Below are 21,820 nucleotides of genomic sequence, written 5' to 3' on the forward strand. Positions count from 1 at the left end.
AGGGGGGGGGGGGGGGCATTGGGTGGAGCGTGTCCTGTACTTACTTTAAAATGTGGGAAGGGTTATCAAATTTACCTTCGGGCGGAAGCCCCTGGTCTTTTTCTTACCTAGCAACACCCCTGCTTCTACACTACAGTAAAGCTATGCAATAAAGCCTTGTCCAAGAAATGATATCCTTTGTTTGGACAATGAATAGGCAGCAACACACTGATGAGGTCATCCCATTGTTGTCTCCTCTGCTTGCATGTTTATAGCGAATGTTCAAAAGCAATGTAGCGCTTGTTTTTTGCAATACTGTATTATCAATCTTTTTTTGCAGAAGTGTGTCTAAAACACAATAATACTCCATTTCCGTCCAATAGCTTACAATGCACTCACCAGAAATTCTGACCCCACAAGAAGTAAGGATCAGATCTTGCTTTTTAATACCACATGTGGACCTTCCACTGCTCCACTACACCAAATACTGACTACAGCTAAGGGTGCACCTATCACTCATTTTTCTTACTGCTGACTCAGAACTCAATTCTCCCTTAAACCCCAAACCGACATGCCTGTCAATCTCTCTCTTTACTCCTGATCCAGAATTTAGACAGATCTCCTTGATCTTGTGCTCACCGGTAGTGCTGGTTTGCGCTCCTGGACAGAGATGTTTGCCTGCAGTGCACTCCTTGGGCTGAACTATTATGTGCTTTACCTTCATACTAACTCATCTAAGTTGTTCACTAGAATGCACATTATATTTTAGCACTGCAGTAACCCTTTCCTGACCAGAGTTCTTTGATGCTTAGACGCCCAGGCCAAATTTAGCAGGGACAGCACGTGTTGGTTAACTTAACAACTCTATGACTAATTTGCACATCTAATTCATCTATATACATAGTTTTAGGGACATATAATGTTTTTATTTGGAACGCTGTGCTAATTATAAAACAGTCTGCTCTTTTTTTTATTTCATGTAGACAAGTGTACAAAAATGTAAAATATATATTTTTTTAATTTTTTAACTAATTTGTAATTTATTGGCATATTTTTAATAGTGTAACTGTATCTAGTTGTTGAACTTCTAAATATATGGCACTGCAGATGAAAACTAGCATTCTTCTGCAGGCTAAAGGCTTTCCTTTTTATCAACTGAGCCTTAAGCCTTCATGTGGTAAGAAATTGAAATTTAACCTATCACCACAAGGCATCATGTCGTGGAACGTAAGATTGTGGGTAGGAAGGGGTTAGGAACATTACAATAGAATTGGAGTTAGTAGAACAATCCTGTAAACTAAGAATGCTCTAAAATATGACATTATCCAACAATAAATGTTTATTTCTACAATAAAGATTTTTTCCAAATGAAAAATATAAAGAAAAAACAATTTATAAATGCGTACCCTTCAAAGATGTATCTCTATGCAAAACCTTTTTAGTTTTTTTATGGCATATTGGGAAAGGGTTAGACCTCCAGTCAAGTTTTTATTGTTGATTATGTCCCCTTTGTGAAAATGCACCACTCTGTTTGTCCTGGTGACTATATAACAAGTGAGAGGGAATCCAAAATGTTATAGTTGTCTCCAGAACGAAGACCGAGGAGAAATCTTCCAATAGGGACAAATGTCCCATGGACAGCTGTGTAAGAGAAAAATCCCCCTCACTAAGAGATTGCCTGTGTTGCCAGGTGCTTGGCTAGAGACAGAGAGCAGGAAATGTAGTGCAGGGGCACAGTGGCGTCACTAGGGGGGGCCAGAGGGGGCCATGGCCCCACCAAAATTAGTCTGTGCCCCCCCAATTCATTTATAAGCACATTAGCACAACTGTCCGTCCCGCCGCCGCACCACACAGCGCCTCTAAACACACAGCGGGCTGGAGAGCGGGCTGGGCGGACCGGCGCCCAGACGAGCGAGCGGAGGGGGGGGGGCGGTGCACAGCGGAGCGGCATGACGTCAGGGAGAGTGCGCAGCATGGCGCGCATCTGCACAGTGTGGCGTTAATGCGTACCAGCCCGCCCCGCCCCAGCCTGGCCGAAAGCGCGCGCGGGAGTGGCGTGACTGGCGGGCGACTGGGCGTAACGTGTCAGTCACGCTGCCGCTGTCCACACTGTGTGTGTGTCTGTCCTGTCGGGGACCGGGACGGTCGGGAGTGGACGTGGACCAGTCCAGACCGTGAGTGAGGCGTCCGCGGTAGACGGAGGCAGCAATCATGGTAAGTGCAGCATACATGCAATGTAGATGGGGCCCCCACCCTGGGTGACATGCGGCCACACTCATCGTACAGGAAGTTTGTCATGTGCTGTGGTTGGGACTTTTGAGCTGAGTACAGGCTTGTAGTAGCTGAGGGTGATGGTGCCCGGGTCCCTGCTAGGACCATGCTGTCCTCTATTGCAGTCTGACAGCTTTGTTGTTGCTATTTTTTTTTTTTTTACATTTTTTTTATTGAACAAAGGACAAGAATGTATTTACTTCAGTTTTTTCACGGACAGACCTGGAGGAAGGGACTGTTTCAGCTTCTCTGCCTTCTCTTTGTCTGTGATGACCAGAGTGTACAGGTATTTGCTGTGTTGTTGCTATTTGATGGAAGCCACTGTCCACACTGGTGACTGGCGTCTCTCTGGAGTCTGGCACTGGCAGCAAGCATAGCATAGGCCAGCCCAGTGAGCCAGCAATCCAACTAGGCCAACTTAGCACTGCAGAGGAGTGGAGGAGGACTCAGACAGACTGAGGAGTGACTGAGTAGCCGACTCAGCCGAGCCAGGCCAGCAGCCACCAGCAGCAGGACACGAGGAGCAGCAGGCCGGCATCGGCTTAGAGGTGGCACTGGCAGCCTCAGCCTGCCTGGGAGGTGAGTCACTCAGCAGTGAGACTGAGTCCACTCACCAACAATTGTCAATGTGGAAAGTACTTAATTGACATGCCAAGCTGACAGAATTTTACAGCTGAACAATGCTGTAAAATTCTGTCAGCATGTCAGCCCACATTGTCATTTTCAGGGGTATGAGGGTGGTATGAGATGCAAATGTGTAATGGACTCACATTGAGTCCACTGCACATTTGCATCTCATACCACCCTCATACCCCTGAAAATGACAATGTGGGCCGACATGCTGACCAAATTTATTTTACAGCTGGGCTGAACTGCTCCACTAGTCGAGTGCCATCTCTAAAACCGATGTTCCCTGGGCCTGCTCCTTGTGTTCTGGCTCACTGTGTCTGGTTCCATTGCTGCGTACTGCTGCCTCGCCTTACAGGTGACTCCGCTAATTCTGTCTGCATGCTCTGGGCCTTCAAATATATAAACATGAAATATTCCTAACTGATGCCCATTGTCAGGAATATTTCATGTTTATGTTTTTATTTGGCCAATTTTTCACAAATGTTTCATGTTTTATGCTATTGAAGGCCCAGAGTGTGTGGACGACATCAGTGGAGTCACCGGTAAGGCGAGGCCGCAGCAGAGGAACTAGACACAGCCAGCACACAAGGAGCAGGCCCGAGGACATCGATTTCAGAGGTGGCAGGTAAGTGGATCAGTGAATTGCGTTTTATAGTTGGCCCCCTACTTTTGTCCCTGTCCCCCCATGGGCCCACCTAAATATGAAAGCTGGAGACGCCACTGCAGGGGCAGGATCATGCAATGGGAGTCAATGGACTCTAATTCCTGATGAGAGCTGGGTGTGAAGAGACAGAAAGTATTTTCACAGGATGAATACTGACAGAGTTTCTTTTTTGCTGTGAGAAGACTGAGGTGTGCCTTGCCCTGCTCCTGTGTGCACATCAACCTGTTACAAGCCTGGGGCCATGTGCTGAGGATCGGAGTCAGTCTAGGCAGATCTGTAAGTGAGCTGACACCTGAACAGATGTTGCTACATAGTTAGTCAGGTTTGAAAAATGACACCAGTTCATCTCGTTCAAGAGATAGAAAAGATGCACTATCCTATACCCAGAGATGATCCAGAGAAAGGCAAATAAAGCCCAATAAAGCATGGTCAAATTTGCTCCAGTAGGGAAAAAATACCTTCCTGATCCCTCAGGAGACAATCAGATATTCCCTGGATCAACTACCACTGGCATTATTACCTCTAAAATTTAGTATCCAGTTATATTTTGTGCATTTAGGAATGCATACAGCTCCTTAATAAAAAACAATCTACTAAGCTGAACAGAACTAGTTCTTGAGGGAGTCCATTCCCCATCTTCACAGCTCTTGCTGTGAAGAATCCTTTCAGTATGTGAAGGTTAAATCTCTTTTCCTCCAGATGTAAAGAATGCCCCCTAGTCCTCTGTATTGACCTGAGAGTGAATAACATCACTAGGTTCACTAAATGGACCGTTTATGTATGTATACATATTGATCATACCCCCTCCTTAATCACGTTTTATCAAGCAAGAACACCTTCAGTTCAGCTAATCTTTCCTTAAAGCTGACCTCTTTCATGTCTCTTATCAGTTTGGTTGCCCTTCTCAGCACTCCCTCCAGTTCTCTGGTATACTTTTTGTGAACTGGTGTCCAAAACTGAACTTCATATTCCAGATTAATTCTTACTAATGATTTGTACAGGGGCAGAATTGTCTCTCTCTCTCTCTCTCTCTCTCTCTAGATTCTATACTTTTTTAATACAAGAAAGTATTTTGCTAGCTTTAGAATCTGCAGCTTGGCATTGCATGCTATTATTAAACCTATGAACTAACAGAACATCCAGATCCTTCTCCACCATTTACTTACCCAGCTGTTCTCCTTCTAGTGTGTATGATTCATGCATGTTTTTAGCCCCCAAGTGCATAACTTTACATTTATTAACATTTAGGCTCATTTGCCACATAATTGCCCAAAAAAATAGTGCATGGAGGTCAGCTTGTATATTGGAGACTAGGAATGGACCGATTATCGGCAAAGCCGATATATCAAGGGCTGATATGCACTTTCCACCGATATATCGTAATCGGCCCCGGCAGTTACCGATATTGCCGACATTGTTGTGACGTCATAGCGTATGTTGCCCCACGCGCCTCCGCGCACTGGGACAGCTTCTCCCTTCTTAGGCCGCCTCCCTCAGCCTCTTCTGGCGTCGGGACAGTGAGTGTACAACTGTACGTACATTACAGTCACAGTGCACAGTGTGTTTAACACAGCCGCCGTGGCCACATACTGGAGTCTGGAGTCGAGACAGTGAGTGATTCTCATACAGTACAGTTACAGTGCACAGTGTGTTTAACACAGCAGCCGCGGCCACATACATACACCCACCCACAGCTGCCCGGTGCCACCCAGCAAGCCACCCATACACCCACAGGCCTGTACCAGCTAGCCAGTCACAGGCCCTGGGCCTGTACCAGCCAGCCATCCACCACACAGGGTGCCAGCCAGCCACCAATCAAAGGGTGCCAGCCAGCCAGTCACCCATCAAAGGGTGCCAGCCAGTCACCCACCCACCACAGGGTGACAGCCAGCCAGTCACCACAGGGTGCCAGCCAGCCACCCACCCACCACAGGGTGCCAGCCAGCCACCCACCAAAGGGTGCCAGCCAGCCAGCCACCAAAGGGTGCCAGCCAGCCACCCACCACACCACAGGGTGCCAGCCAGCCACCTACCACAGGGTGCCAGCCAGCCACCCACCAAAGGGTGCCAGCCAGCCAGCCACCCACCCACCACACCACAGGGTGCCAGCCAGCCACCCACCACAGGGTGCCAGCCAGCCACCTACCCACCAAAGGGTGCCAGCCAGCAAGCCACCTACCAAAGGGTGCCAGCCAGCCACCCACCAAAGGGTGCCAGCCAGCCAGCCACCCACCACAGGGTTCCAGCCACAGCCAGCCACCCACCAAAGGGTGCCAGCCAGCCAGTCACCCACCACAGGGTGCCAGCCACAGCCAGCCAGCCACCCACCAAAGGGTGCCAGCCAGCCAGCCACCCACCAAAGGGTGCCAGCCACTCGTCACCACAGGGTGCCAGCCAGCCAGTTTTTTTTAAGCCTATATTCAATTTCAGTAGTGTCTTTCACATTTCAATGGAGATGGATGCAGATAGAAAAATTAAAAGTGTGGTCTGGGACTATTTCTCATCTCCATCTCCAGGAAAAGGGGCAGCAGTGTGCAACACGTGTACAAACAATGTAAGCATGGGATCAATCACTGCAAAAAACAAAAATACATCAAATCTTTGGGCCCATCTAGGAGCTCCTCATGTTGAATTGTATCATGTTGCACAGAAAAAACAAAATGAATCACAAGGTGAAACATCACTATCCCAGGCAACAATAACAGATATGTTTCAGAAAACAGGTGGCTAAAATTGGATGGAAGATCCCAACTGCGGGACAGAGTAATCACAGAGATGGTCACTGATAACCAGCCATTTACAATGGTGTGAGTCTGGATTTAAGCGGTTGATGTCCATACTTGAGCCAAGGTACACACTGAAGAGTGACAAGTTTTATCGAACTGAAATGCTGGGAAAGATTCACCAAAAGGTCGTTGAGAAAATAAAGTCTATGCTGAAACCAGAGAATGCTGGCAACTCACTCTCATTCACGACTGACTGCTGGTCAGGACAAACAGAATCACTAATGAGTCTTACATGCCACTTCATTGGCAGCGGATGGACAAGAAGGCATTTGGTGTTGAATACAAAAGTGATGCAAGGATCCCACACTGGGGAGTACATTGGGAAAAAATTTCTAGGCATGCTAGAAGAATGGGGAATCACCAAAGACTGAGTGATGCTTGTGCTCTGAGACAGCGGAGTGAACATGAAGTGAAAGAAATGAGACTTGCTGAAGTGTCAGACCTCAGTTGCATGGCAATATTTAAATCCATACTGCAGTCACTGCAGTAGTGCAGTTACTTTAAAATTATTGCAGTTAGTGAGTGTACTACTGCAGCAGTAGTCCACTGACTTCTCACTATTTAGCTTTTTTTCTAGCAGTTTTGCACTGACTGCCGTTAGTGATTTAAAATCATTGCAGTGAGTGCACTACTGCAGCAGTAGTCCACTGACTCCTCCAATCCACTGTCTAGCTGTTTATTGTTGTCTAGCTTTTTTTTCTAGCAGTTTAATTTGCACTTACTGCAGTAGTGATTTAAAATCATTACAGTGAGTGCACTACTGGAGCCGTAGTCCACTGACTCCTCCAATCCACTGTCTAGCTATTTGTTGTTGTCTAGTTTTTTTCTAGCAGTTTAATTTGCACTGACTGCAGTGTTAAAAATGTTAATAAACAAACATTAACATGTTCAGTAACAGATTTGTGTTGAAAATTTTGTTTATTTTGCAAAAAACTTTAAATGTTCAAAATATTGGCCATATCGGCCGATACCAATATGCAATGGCCACAATATCGGTATCGGCAACGAAAAACCGATAGCGGTCAATCACTATTGGAAACATCCTGTAAGCAGGGCCGTAGATAATTTTTTTTCCTGGGAGGGGGGTTGAAAGAGTGTATCAATGTGCCTTAATGAAATATTAATAATATTTCACGATATCAGAGAAATACATTTCAGCTAGTGCCCACCTTACAATGGAAAATGGTCTCTTGCAAATACATTAACAAGTCACACATTGATAATTACAGACATATTAACACATCTCATTCATACCTTCTGGACACTTACCAGTTAGACTTTGCATATAAGATAACAGACACCTGAATACATTGATACGTACAGACATATAAACACATCAGACAGCTCAGCATAGATGGGACGGCCCTTCCACAAAAGATACTCCAAACACAAGACGTCTCACATTTACATCAATGTGTTATGGACAACAAAAACCTTTTCATATATTTTCTTAGTAGATATATTCTATTGTTAAACTGACCCATGGATTGTACACCAGTTTAAACTGTTTTTTCCCACTCAAATGGCCCATAAATATGTGAGCTGAAATGAAATAAATCAGATGTATTCTCATCAAGCTTAAGTGCTGTATGCTTTTACATCTCCTGGCCAGAGGAGGGAAAATTCACTGCACAAGGGAGTCAGAACTGAAGGGTCTTAGGTCCGGGACCTAAATGCAAAATCATCTTGCCTCCTGACGTGAACGAGCTAACAGTTTGGTGTCAAAAGTGGGATCTGCCATATACAGTATTGGGTGAGTAATTCTCTTTTTATTATTGTCACCCTATACTGTCAGAGCGGATTAACAGTACCCGGTTAGCGCTACTGTAGCGCCTCCCAGGAATCTGATATTCCTAAACATAATAGAGGGTCTGATGCCCCGGTTAGAAAGATAATAGAGGGTCTGATGCCCCGGTTAGAAAGCAGTACTGTGTGTGATAGTGAATTTTCCCTCTAAACATTGTATATTGCTGTATAGACACTTGAGTGTATTTTAGTCGCTATATATGATTGCATGCCATTGTATAGATGTATATGTAGATTGTATGTGAGATTAAGCTGAGCTTGGAGGTATAAACTTGCCCACTGAGAATAATTAAAAGCAAACCATAAATTGGGTATAAATAAACCTGATTAGAAAGACGCAGGAAACCACATAAGTTGGAAACCAGGTTTGCCAATAAAGTCTAAATACTGACATCACCATCCCTAGATAAAACCTTCAAACTCAGCTAATCTCACTTTATATTCTGAGCTTAGAATAATGGGCAATTCTCATGGTATGGAGAATCCCAAGGGGAAAATGAAATTTAAGGTTAGAACTGAAAGTCATGTTAAAGAAAATTGTATGAAAATTGTATCGTGTATGGGCAACCTTAGTCGTGTAGAGGTGTGTGAGATCCATGGATTGTTATGTTGTGTTAGTTTTAATAATGTTCCTAAAGTGCTGTATCAGCAAAACATTTGATAACACTGAATGAATACTGGTTGCATAGTGATTTGTTTTGTGTTTCTTACTTATGTTTTAAAGTGATGTGACTTTGCCACAAGTACAACTAAAGGTAACAAATCCATGCTATGCTGGTCATGGCAACTTTTAGAAGCAAGAAAATATATTTGGTGTGTAAAGTGTGACCTTAAGGACTAAAATTGTATTTCTATTCTTAAATCGTGAGCAATTTGAACTTTATAATTGAGGTAACTATTGACTTTTTAAAACAAAAAAATTGGTGCTTTTCAGCCCACCATGGGCCCCCCTCCCTGCTTTGACACAAGTAATTGCAAGGCTTGGGAGTGTAAACAGCTGTATTGTCATGCAAATTGACTGAGCCGAGTAAATTTTAAGAGGAAAGTACAAAAGAATATGTTAATTGTATATACAGATGTGTATTAACTATAATTTTTGCTTTTGTAGAAAAAAAACAGTTTTTGAAGAATGTTCCAAATGGGTGCAATATGGTGAAGTATAATTTCTTGTAGCCAAATGGGAAATTACTAATGTATATTTTTGAGCTGCTCATTTTTTAACCATGGTGAACAATAATAATTTTTTTCTTTAAATTTATGGTATACGATAACAAAAAAAAAAAAAAAAAAAAAAAGAAATCCACGTGGTAATAATTAATTTGAAGTCAACAATTTTTGGTATTAGAAAAGTGCACTGTTAAGAAAGAAAATGTTTAACATGCTTACTGCATGCTAAATTCCTCTAACCTTTGCTTTATTTTTAGGAGGAAAATAGAATGTTTTGTTACTAAATTTTTTTTTATGCTTATTTCTCAGGCCCTGGTTTTATTGATTTAAGACTTTCAGAACGAAAGAAGATCACTGCCTTCAAAGACAATTCACCAATGGAAGTATTGTTTCCAAATTGTTTAATTCTGGTTTATTAGACTTTTTCATATGTAAATGTGTATGGACGTCACCCCTCATATAGCTAATATTGGTGTTGTACTGCTTGTAGCAGTTTCTAAGTTCTTATTTATTGGGTGTCAGATATTTGATGTGTTCTAATCTGACATATATGAGCTATGGCATTAATGAGTTTCTATGCCTTAGATCAGGCATGTCCAACCTGCGGCCCGAGGGCCACATGCGGCCCAGAACCGCAGGCAATCTTTTTTTGCTGGGGAGGAAGGAAGTCGGGTCGGGGGCACGGCCAAAGCAGCTTCCAACTAACGGTAGGCAGAGGCTGAGGGGAGGGGGGGTAGGCAAGCATGTGCAGGGTTTCTGACTCCTACTACCATGACCACTTCAAATCACTGAAATGGTCATGGTGGTTAGAGTGTTCCTTTATTGTCTCTCAGAAGTAAACCTCTGTATACGGATTACATTTAATTTTATCATCCTCTAGTTGTGTTAAATTAGTGTGGGGGGGCGCGGAGGCATTTTATTACATGCCTTAACTATAGTATACATTTTATATGCGGCCTGAGAAAATTTCTCTACACTCAATGTGGCCCAGAGAGGCCAAAAAGTTGGACACCCATGCCTTAGATAATTAAGCATTTCCTGTCTTATAACGTTTTTATTATATTGTGAGATGGAAGAATAGGATGGAATTGGATAAATTGATGCTCTATTTTTACACCTATAGTGTGCTAAGAATTATAACGAATATATGTCAGTGTTACTACAAATTGTTAAGGTTACTTTGGTATTGCTAAGATTAAAAGTTTAAGACTAGGTAACCTCCTGTTGTTAATTCAATTAGCTGCATGGCCAGCCAAGCCATCTCTTTTCATTCTAAGGTGATTCATTGCCCCAGTCTTTGCATATTAATGTTCCTAGTAGTCAAGCCTTGTGTCTCCAAGTCTATTTCAAACCTGTTTGGTTTCAATTTCCTGTTTGGTGTCACTGGGCAACTGTGCCATCTCTTATAAATTTTTGTTTGCATGGGTACTCACTTCTAGCTGTTTTGTGTGTCTCTGTGTGTCCATGTACACAAGACAGCTTGAATTTTACTCACTACTGTTTAGTGACCCCAGCACCTTAGCCATGCAAGGGATTCTCAGTTGTCTATTGGCCTTTAGATTTAGGTAGCTGCCTGCTTGGGTGAGTAAGTGGACTGCAACCTGGGAACTGGCTGCAAGTTAACCCATCTCCACCTTTGGAGAAGACACGGCAGACTTTGCACCGCAACATAACATCATGCTGTCCCAACTAATCGTACACTGAAGGTACCTACCATAAGTGGGACCAGTACTTACCTGTTATTCTTGCTGAAGTCAGAATGACTCCAGACCCAAGAACCAAGCTATCTCCCTTTGAAATTTTGATGGGGAGACCCTTTCCAACCCCATGGACAATGAATCCATTCATTCTCATACCTGGAGATCTGCAGCAGATACAAGAGGGATATGTGGCAAAATTAATTGAAAAATGAAACAGTGATTATGGTGATATTTCGCTCTCATTTCCTTTGCCAACAGGTGCACCAACCCACCCATTCAAGCCTGGAGACAGAGTCCTGGTGAAGGCGCTCCATAAGCTGAAGTCACTAGACCCACCCTACGGACCTCCTGCGACAGTTCAAACAGTGACCAGAACAGCGGTATTGACATCCACGCATCCGGTTGATGACATCCGGTTTGGATCCACGCATCGTGACTGAAGGAAGCCCCACCTCTGGATCCCACGACTGCAGACCAAAGATTGTGACAAGCACCAGACGAATTCCAGTTGGATCCAGACAGACGCATTGGTACAATGCCAACGGGCACCCCTACTCCTGGAAGACTTCCCATCCGTGCAGCAGTGGTACTCTTTGTAGCAAGCTCAACACTAGTAGCCACTGTCTGGTTACTTGCAACATTTGCTCACCACCCGGAGAACCTCTCCTCATTATGCCCTTCCTCACCCCTGGACATGAGAGAGACACGAGACATTAATGTCTCCACTTTAAAGTTGAAGTCAAGCCTATTGGACACAAAGGATAACATATGGATGTTTATTGCTGCCAACATACTGAACTCTTCTGATCTTTGCCTTTCTGATCACTACAATGCCAATGATTTGTTCTCTACCTGCCTGCTAGCTGTTCCTACCCCAGTTAATGTTTTAAAAGTCTATTATAGTGGGGTGTGGGCCGACTCAAGGGTGGAAGACACTGATGTATACACTCATCCAAATCTATATGCTTATTGTAGTGACAGATCCTCCTATTCACTCACAGAAACAATGGTAGAGGTAGATACAGGATATGTAACCTCCGCTGAGGTATGTTACAACATGACCTGCAATAGAAGTTATATCCCTATGTGCACACAACCAAGTCGCCAGCCTACATACACCTTAGAATATAATGTCACCTGTTTAGAACCTCGTCTGTGCAAGTCAGTTACCAATAATAGGACGTGCACTCATACAATAATGCAACCCAGTTATGTCAAGAATGTCCAGCTCCCTAAGGGATGGTTACTATCATGTGGGACTCATAGTTGGACATAGATACCAGGTATCCAACGGATACTAATGACCTTAGTGGGGGTGATTGTGGGTATCATCATGTTATGCTGTTGTTGTAATATTCTGGTACCTTTGGTACCCTAATTCCACTTTTCCTAAGTGTATGCGCCCCACCATTCTCTTTTGGTAAGGTGCACATACACCTTTAAGACCGATGCTGTCATCACTGAGCGCCGCTGGAGCGGCTATTTCAACCTCCGGCGGTCTCACTCACATGTTCGTTCAACGCCGCATAATCTGCCTTGAAGCTCTCATGCTTGCAAGCATACCTCGCTATCGGAACCACGCTGCTGATCCCTGTATCCCGTTACCGGATCATCCGCTCTTGCCGAACCTCTCCTCTACTAAATTGCTACTAGTGATAAGTACCCCACAGGGGAAACCTCTATAACCTTCATACTAAAGCTTACACTATCTAGCTCTGCATACTAAGGACTATTACTACATCTGCACTAACTAAGATTGCTAGCTCTTGAGCCTAATACCATCTGCTCTTGCACTGGGTTGGTCTATCCTGTATGTTCACCTGCTACTCTATCATCTGCTACCATACATGATTGCTAAACCTATCTGCATCCCATCTGCTACTATCTTACTTTCAAGAACATTCCTTTCAAGTGTCTGTCATCTACCATCTCTACCCAACCTGTCTCTTCAGCCTATCATCACTATATTACTATACATATAAGTCACTCTAGGAACATCTTATTGAGTGTGTGTATTTACTTGCTGAATTGAGACTATCCACACATGATGAGTCTTGGGAGTTGGGATTGGTGTCTCAGCGTTTCTCTACATGACTACTGAAGTGGAATATTTCTGCAGCTGTAAATCCACATTATACATAAAACGCAGGAGCGTTACAGTTGTGCTCAGTGCATCCCTAATATCCTATCTATGTGTAGGACTTGTATACTTACAGCAAGAGCACAGCAAACATACCCAGGAGGGCACATAGTGCTATTCTCAGTCTCTAGGTGATCCCACCCTTATGAATAAGGTTGGGATCAAAGGTTGGGTTGAAAGAGTGTATCAATGTGCCTTAATGAAATATTAATAATATTTCACGATACCAGAGAAATACATTTCAGCTAGTGCCCACCTTACAATGGAAAATGGTCTCTTGCAATTACATTAACAAGTCACAAATTGATAATTACAGACATATTAACACATCTCATTCATACCTTCTGGACACTTACCAGTTAGACTTTGCATATAAGATTACAGACACCTGAATACATTGATATGTACAGACATATAAACACATCAGACAGCTCAGCATAGACGGGACGGCCCTTCCACAAAAGATACTCCAAACACAAGACGTCTCACATTTACATCAATGTGTTAGGGACAACAAAAACCTTTTCATGTACAGTATTTTCTTAGTAGATATATTCTATTGTTAAACTGACCCATGGATTGTACACCAGTTTAAACTGTTTTTTCCTGCTCAAATGGCCCATAAATATGTGAGCTGAAATTAAATAAAACAGATGTATTCTCATCAAGCTTAAGTGCTGTATGCTTTTACATCTCCTGGCCAGAGGAGGGAAAATTCACTGCACAAGGGAGTCAGAACTGAAGGGCCGGGACCTAAATGCAAAATCATCTTGCAACTGCCTCCTGACGTGAACGAGCTAACAGGGGTTCAGCCTTGAGTGCACAGAGAACAATAAATAGCATGCCTGCCATGCTGTGACAAATTGTGGTGTGTATATATACAGTATATACAGCACCCCCAGCGGGCACATCTGTTAATGAAGCAAATAGTAAACATGGCTTTGATATCTGGTTTTTAAAGAGGTCAGTCTGTAAGGCTGTTTATAGAGGGGCTCTTTTCTGTATTTAGGGCTGAGCTTCTGGATAATTGGGGTGTCCTAACCGAGTACAAAGTTCTGAAAAGTGATCCACTGTGGATCACTTTCCAGAGCTTTGGACAACGTGAACCCAGCCTAATACCAAAAGAATGAACAACACTCACAGTTGGTTCATACCAATCTGCCACTCACATTCACTGGGTGCTTGCTCAGTTCATAAGAAAATAAAAACTCCAGTACCCACCTTTAAAATGTAAATATAGGCAAAACGTTTCTTTTCTTTTTGGATGGAGCAAGGGAGGGGTTATCAACCTGTTGTGTTTTATTTTCCCCCACCATCTACATCCTATTGTAGAGATTTACCTTCCTTGGGGACTCCAGGTGACCAGAACTAGTGTTCGCATTGGAAGATTTGCCCTCAATCACTGTTCTGGGGACAACCCAAAATTTTAGATTTTTTTTACTTTCACTTTCAATGATAATAGTAAACAAGACAAACAGAGAGGGTGAATCTCCCTAAAGGGGGCACAGGCAGCAATAAAAACTGACAAGCAATCTAATCCCTTGCATCTCTATCCAAAATGAAAAAAAAAAATGTTTTGCCTTTAGTTATACTTTAATATAAAAAAGGTTCTTAAAAATACAGCAATCACAGTGAAAGTAGGGGAAAAACTCCTGATACGTTTCATGCTGAACTAACGCTTACTCATATAATGCATTCATGACACATTGCGTTATGAGTAAGCGTTAGTTCAGCATTAAATGTATTAACAGTTTTTTCCACTACTTTCACTGTGATTAAACTTTTTGTATATTAGAGGTGGTTACTGGAGTGCAGATGTCCAGCCTAGTAACTATAGGTGTGCGCAGCCTATGGCATTAGGGTGTGCACCCCCAAAGCTCAAACACACGTGTACATGTGTACACACACAGGATATATATAGTACATATGTATACACGCACTCTTACGATTGCTGAGTATTTTTTTTAATGTGTTTTTTGCAGGGTTCAGGGTTACTGTGTGTTATGTACAGAGTGCAGGGATTAGGAATGAGCTACGTAGGGAATGCAGGGTTCAGGAGTGCGCTACGTACAGTGTGCAGAGTTCAGGAGTAGGAAGTTGGAAGTAGGCTGGGATGGAAAGGGTATTAGGCAGACAGTTAGTGTGTAGACTCCTAGTGTGTAATGCCCTCATCTGAGATTGGAGGCTGCAGGACTTGTTCAGTGCAGATTTATGTGTGTGGAGAGCAGAAAGTGAACTGGAAAGCGAGGATGAGGATCGGTATGTGAGTGTCTGATTATAGCATGGTCTTACCAGGAACATGTTGAGCCATGTAGTACACAGAGGGAAGGGAAGTAAAGCTGGGGATGAACGATGCCGATGTAGCAGGAAGTCCATTCATTGCATTCAGTTCTGCAGCTTCTGTTCATGCGTCTCCCCATATCAGAGTTGCTTCTTCCCACACCAAGACAGAAAGACCGTGGGATGAATTTGATGGGAAGGACAATGCACTTTGTGTACCCGTTGGCTGAGGAGACAGCAGCACCTACCCCTGCTGCCTTTTCAGCCAATAGGTAACTGAAGCTCATGAGAAGTGCCTTCTTTCCTCCCTCCTGACATCATACGGGACCTCTCGAGTACCGACATGTTGTTTTATAATGCAGGCACATTGGGAACAAATGTATTTTCATCTGGCATTCAGCGTCCCAGCCGGGCCCTGCCTGTCAGCCTCGTGGATGAGACAGGTGGTCTTCCCAGTGGCAGTGCGGCTCCCGCAGCTGATAGGCTGCACTAGCCTAGCTGCTCTGAAATTGACCGATGCTCTGGGGGGGGGGGGTTTGGACCCCCCTGACTCCTTCCTTATCTACGCCCCCTGCCTGTAAGGACACAATTCCACTTCATAGCTTGGTGTCATCTGTAAACATTGAAATGGTACTTTTAATCCCAGATCCTATATAATTTATAAATATGTAAGGGTCACAACGTTGAACGTTCGGTACACCACTAATACCCTTAGACCATTTAGAGTAAGAATTATCAATCACTACTCTCTGAATACAGTCTTTTAGCCAGTTTTCTATCTATTTACAAACCTTATTTTCTAAGCCTGTACACTTTCATTTACAGATAAGTCGCATGTGGGCAACTATGTCAAATGCTTTGGCAAAATTGAAATACACTATGTCCACTGCCACTAATTTGTCTAAATTTTTGCTTACTTCCTTATAAAAATAAATCAGATTTGTTTGATAACTTTGGTCTTTAGAGAACCTATGCTGACAATTGCTTAAAATATTTTTTTCTTGCAAAAACTCTAAGTATTCTTTTTATTAAACTGTCTAGTACCTTCCCAACTATAGACGTTGCTGGATTGCTGGTACTGATGAGAGGATACTGCTGCAATTAACCTCTTGCTGCTAGCAGAGACTGAGCAAATAGGGACTGGCCATCTAATTATCAGCATTATTTACTCACTCAGCTGCTTCACAATAACTTTGCCTATTGTCCATAGCAAGAGGCAACTCTTTATGGAGCCTTAAATTTCATTGCTGCCTTTCATATAGGGTGTACTCTAAAATGGGACTCTACTAGATAGCCTACTGATTACGGTAGATTATGGCAGTATTCATTATCATTCCTGTTACTGTTTTCTAATGACATTACTGTTTGCTGATTTTGTGGATTACCAGGTTTACTCTAACTTTACTACATAGAACTCCACTCTATGCTGCTATAGCCTAGTGAACATATTGATAGTGAACTGTGATTGACCTAATCCTTTACTTACTTACGAATGTGCATACTGCTATTTACCACTAACCAGTCAGATTTTTGCTTTTTTATACAAAACCTTAGTTGTGTGCAGGGTATTTATATCTGTGCTCCTAGTAGCAGTGCAGTATACATTTGTTTAACCCAGTAAGTCAATGGGGCTGAGGTTGTTCTCAGAGTCGAGGCAAAATAACAGAGAACCAAGTGGCTCCTGAGGGGGGTAGCGCTACGCCTGTAATGTCCTGTTGGGTGGCACAGAAAGTGAAGGGTACACAAACAACTAAAAATAAACTGGCAGAGGTTTTAACCCCTATCTACTTTATCCAAACCAAAAACTGTTTTGGTTATGCATAAACTTTATGATAAAATTGACCAAAATTGGCTATAATTTCCCTTTTAGTGTAACCGTCCTTTTTTTAACACTGCCCCTCACACCACATTCTCTATTTAATGACATTGCAGTTATACTTCAAGTACAGAGTGACTTTTTTGCATTTCAGTGACCATTATTTTTACCAGAACTGCTGGGCTTGAACTGTAAGAATGTGTGAGCTTAATGGAATTATGTAAATGTGTATTTTGTAGTAATTAGTGTATTGCTCGAGTTTGCTGGATTAATCTAAGGATAATAATTAGTACATTTCTAACAGATATCAAGTTAGTTTTGGAATTTCATTGTCAGAAAGAGATTCAAATCTAATTTCCGGGCAGATATTAACCCCTCCACTCAACCCTCCCTCCCACTACCTTATAATTCATTCTGAATGTTGTTTTTTGGGCACAGGGGGACCACTAATCCAGCATTGCAGATGTACCAACACTAGCCTGTATTTTATGGCAATTAAGGTGTTTAAATTGGTGAGCATGCATTTGCTGTCATCAGCTTGCTAACAGTAGCAAACATAGAGCCTAGTATATAGATTGTTGTGATCCAGAGTATATAATGTATTGCACAACAACTGAATATGAATATGGCCATTCAACACATGCAAGATAAATTACCTAATTTATAGGCTGATGACAGATACAAAATTTTAGACTTCAGAAGTTTGGCAACAGCAATAAAAGAGACTCAAGCTGAAGAACAAGAAAATTCTCTGCTATGCTACTTTAGTATAAATACACTCGGAGATTTGGAGTCCTTGTCAGATCGTCAAATCAAATCATTGTCCCTGCCAATTTTCTTGAAGACTAACACAAATTTTAAGTGAATCTTCACTCCCCAAATTAAGTTCCCACCTCTCCACCCCTCCTCTACATGAACAGCACTGTCTTTTTTGTTGTTGTTTATTTACCTTTTTTTCCATGTAAAATGTCTGGCCCCACTCTCTCACGCATGTCACTCGCCTAGATGAATGACGCGCACAGTGCTCCCGGGATATGCATGTCACATATCCCAGAAGTCCTTCATTCACAAAGGAGGATGGGAGTGGGCCTAGCCCATATCATCTGGAAGCCCACCGGCTGAACCTGGAAGAGTCGGTGGGCTTCTCGATGAAGTCAGAAGCAATATGGCGGTGTGAGACCCAATTGGTAGCAGAATAGAAGAGGATCTCAGCCTCAGCAGGACAACAATGGAACACCTCGGTGGAAAAGTATCTGAACTTTGCACCCAGTAAGCAGAGGTTTTAAAAAAAATGGGGGGGGGGGGGTCAAGAAAATCACAGTGAGAAGCAGTATGGTATGGATCACATGATGTGGAAAAAAGGTGAAATAGAAGGTGTATGTTTAATGTGAGCCTCGCAAGTAGTACTTCAACTCTGACCTGATCTGCATAGTGTAACGGGCATTACATTAAGACAGCCCTTTCTTAATGGAAAACACACATGACCTTTTAACAATGCAGGACACCTGGCACAAGGTATGTACATTATGGTGCACTACAGTGCATTGTGCATTGGTCCCTGCTAAAGTGTGTTGTAACACACCTCACTTTGTCAAATGCATCTTGCAGTAACCTCATTAAAATATGGGTTTTTTGTGGGGTTGTTGCAATCCACAAGTCTAATTGGGCCCTAAAAGTGTATTAGAATGGAGAAATGTCATCAGCACACCAAGGATTCCTCAGAAGGGTCCAAAGCTTTATTCACATGGTCACACGGTACACATACCACAACTACATGGAATGGAGCCCCACAGGGCCCTTCTGAGGAATCCTTGGTGCGCTAATGATGACATTTCTCCATTCAGATTGTCTGTGGTTTCCAGCCAGTGGTCATTACAACACCCAGCATTATTACAGCCATTTCCATGTATATGTGTGTGGGGAATATTGCGTTTGTTGTAACGGTACATTAGGGTACCATTCAAAATGAATGGTGCTGCAATGCATGGCACTGCAGTTCATGCAGTGCCAGGTGTGGATATAAAACTTATTAAAACCTGCATGCTACTGCAAAATGATGATGTGAAGGTTTGCAAGATCCTTTTTGTCTCAATGAAATGAAAAATAAAAAGTTTCTCAAGGTTTTCTGCCCACAGAAAATCATTTTGTTGTGTTGTGGCCAGGGGGTTTCCTTGTCCTCCTCTCTCTCCTCCTCCTCGACTTAGATAGACCCTGATAAAAAATGGGGGTATTGCTGCGCTAAAACATGACGTTAAAAAAGTATTAAATAATACATATACACTTCACAATAGATAAAAGCTCAACAACTCTGAGTAAAGCTGCCAACACCTGATCATGAATTAGAAAAAACAGATCATGGAAAAAATGTAGAGGTGGATGGTGTAGCGCTTATATATATAAAATGAACTCCACAGTCCATATACAGATGTAATATATCCTTGGATGGAAAACAAGTCTGTTCAGAAAAACGTGCTCCCAAAAAGTGTAGCCAATTACTTCACACTCCGACAGATCTGTGCAGAGAGACCACCACCAAGAGAAAAGATGGCCCCTTACCGCAATGTATGGATCCCCACTACAGAGATCAGATCCAGCTCATTTCACACATCAGCAAAACCTTTGCAGACAGTACCCGGCTCGTAGCGATATCCACATCGACTCCACTCAATAAAGGCACAGGTAAGGGTGCCTGAGAGGCCAGCCAGGCCTTCCGTGACTGCAGAGTGCATTCACGGAATAGATAGACCCTGCCCCGGGGAGAAGTTAGTATCCCTTACATGCCGCGCAGAGGAGCATAAGCTCTTAGCGTGGAGGAGGATAGGTGCATTAGGCCCCGCCCCCACCCATTGAATGAAGTGCAGCCGGTCTGGCCAGTCACTGGCCGCTCTATGGGGGTACCAGTCCCTCCTTCCCTGGCAAGTACGTATGCCCCTTAACTCACTGCTGAAAGCCAGGGACTGTGTGTGTGGGAGGAGACGGGAGGCAGACAAGGTGACAGGAGCAGACACAGACGGGACTCAGAGGACGAACGGGACTCACAAAACGGATCAGGGTTTTTTTTTCATAAGGGGGGGGTGGCTTTTTTGACACCCCCCCTCCGCAAAGTGCCGCCCTAGGCCTTGTCGGCCTAGACCAAAATACAGCAGTGCTGTCAGTTTTGACAAACAGTAACACAACCACAGATCAGTGTACTGAAAAAATTAATAAAAAAGCCAGGGTTTTCTGTTCAAGATTTAAATGCTACCTATTTTGCAGCTTATGTTTTCTTAGATGTCATAGCTTTGCTTCTTTTCTTTGCCACCTTATATATGTGGAAGAGCCTATTCACACCATCACACTGCATTGCTACCCTTGTTCATGCAATGTGCTACCATTTAAATGAACGAGCTGCCTTAAAGCAACGCATGTGAACACGCTGCATATCACAAGTGTCCCCATGAGTGAATGAGCTTAATGTATTTAAGGGCTGTATAGTGTTAAACCCTACCTTATAAAATTTGAATAGGCTGTTTAGCCTTAACACCGCATGCATGCATGTTGGCCAATAATGTAGATATGGAAATCAAAATCTGACGTTATAGCCAGGACATTTTTGTTTAACTTAACAGAAAATATACTTTTTTTTACTCACTTGTGTTTGTAAGTGCTATAATGTTTTCGCTAGCAGCACTCACTGACCTGGATACAGTACCTGTATGAAAAAAAAAAAAAAACAACAACAAATAATTACTATATTTATTTTTTGAAAATTAACAGTATATCTAAGCCCCCGTTCACACTGGGGCGACGCTACTTCGCACCGCGACCTCCGAGGTCGCGGTGCGAGCAGCGCGCCGCGACCTCGGAGCGGCCGCCACGGACTTCATAACATTGAAGTCTATGGCGGTCGCCTCCTGGTCGCCCCAAAGAAGCTCCGGACCCTTTTTCTGAGTCGGAGCGACTTGTGTCGCTCCTATCAGAACGGGTCCGCAGCTTCCCTATGGGAGGCGACCTGCGGCGACCTGTGAGGCGACCAGGTCGCCTCACAGGTCGCCCCAGTGTGAACGGGGGCTAAAACAAAAACAACAACAAAAAAATGTATTTATTTTATTTAAAACAAGGAATAGGTAAACCCTGTCACCATCCTTGTCCCCCGGGGGAGATTTCTCTTTGATAGCTAAAACAGGAAGTAAGAATGAAGCTCTCCTGAGAGAAACATTTCCCTTTTTTTATTGTTTTTGTAAAAATATTTTTTTTCCCCTGCTGGAACAAATCAGATCATGCTCTATTGGGGCTTTTTTTTGCCTTCTTCTGGGTCAACTGCGAGTATAGGATGGTGTATATGGAGGTTGTCTGTTAGCTAGTTTTCTTTTTTCTTGGTTGAACTAGATGGACTTCTGTCTTTTTTCAACTAACTACAGTATGTAACTATGTAATCCAAAATGTTGTATTTGTTTCCTCACGGTCAGTGAGGACAAATATAGAGTACATTTCCTTAACCGCTTGCCGACTGCTCACAGTATATTTACTGCGGCAGTCAGCCCCTCACAGGCAGAGTGACGTAGGTCTACGTCGCTCGCCTGTGAGGCTCTGGGGAGCGAG

General features: G+C 43.2%; 2 protein-coding genes across 3 annotated transcripts in view; one reads left to right on the forward strand and one right to left on the reverse strand.

The window, feature by feature from the left end:
* Positions 1 to 21,820, reverse strand: part of ARHGEF33 (Rho guanine nucleotide exchange factor 33) — a 242,473-nt gene that overhangs the window by 133,882 nt on the left and 86,771 nt on the right. For both annotated transcript variants that reach the window (XM_082252137.1, XM_082252136.1), the window contains exon 6: positions 20,871 to 20,930. In XM_082252137.1, coding sequence (XP_082108263.1) covers positions 20,871 to 20,930 — 60 coding nt within the window. The remainder of the gene's footprint in view (positions 1 to 20,870; positions 20,931 to 21,820) is intronic.
* LOC309550178 (uncharacterized protein) lies at positions 11,539 to 12,279 on the forward strand (the record flags this gene model as incomplete). Its single annotated transcript, XM_082250603.1, has 1 exon — positions 11,539 to 12,279. One exon carries the CDS (start codon positions 11,539 to 11,541, stop codon positions 12,277 to 12,279), a length of 741 nt encoding a protein of 246 aa, XP_082106729.1.

Source organism: Pelophylax lessonae (assembly GCF_965119305.1).
Source record: "Pelophylax lessonae genome assembly, chromosome: 3".
Classification (NCBI taxonomy): Eukaryota; Metazoa; Chordata; class Amphibia; order Anura; family Ranidae; genus Pelophylax; species Pelophylax lessonae.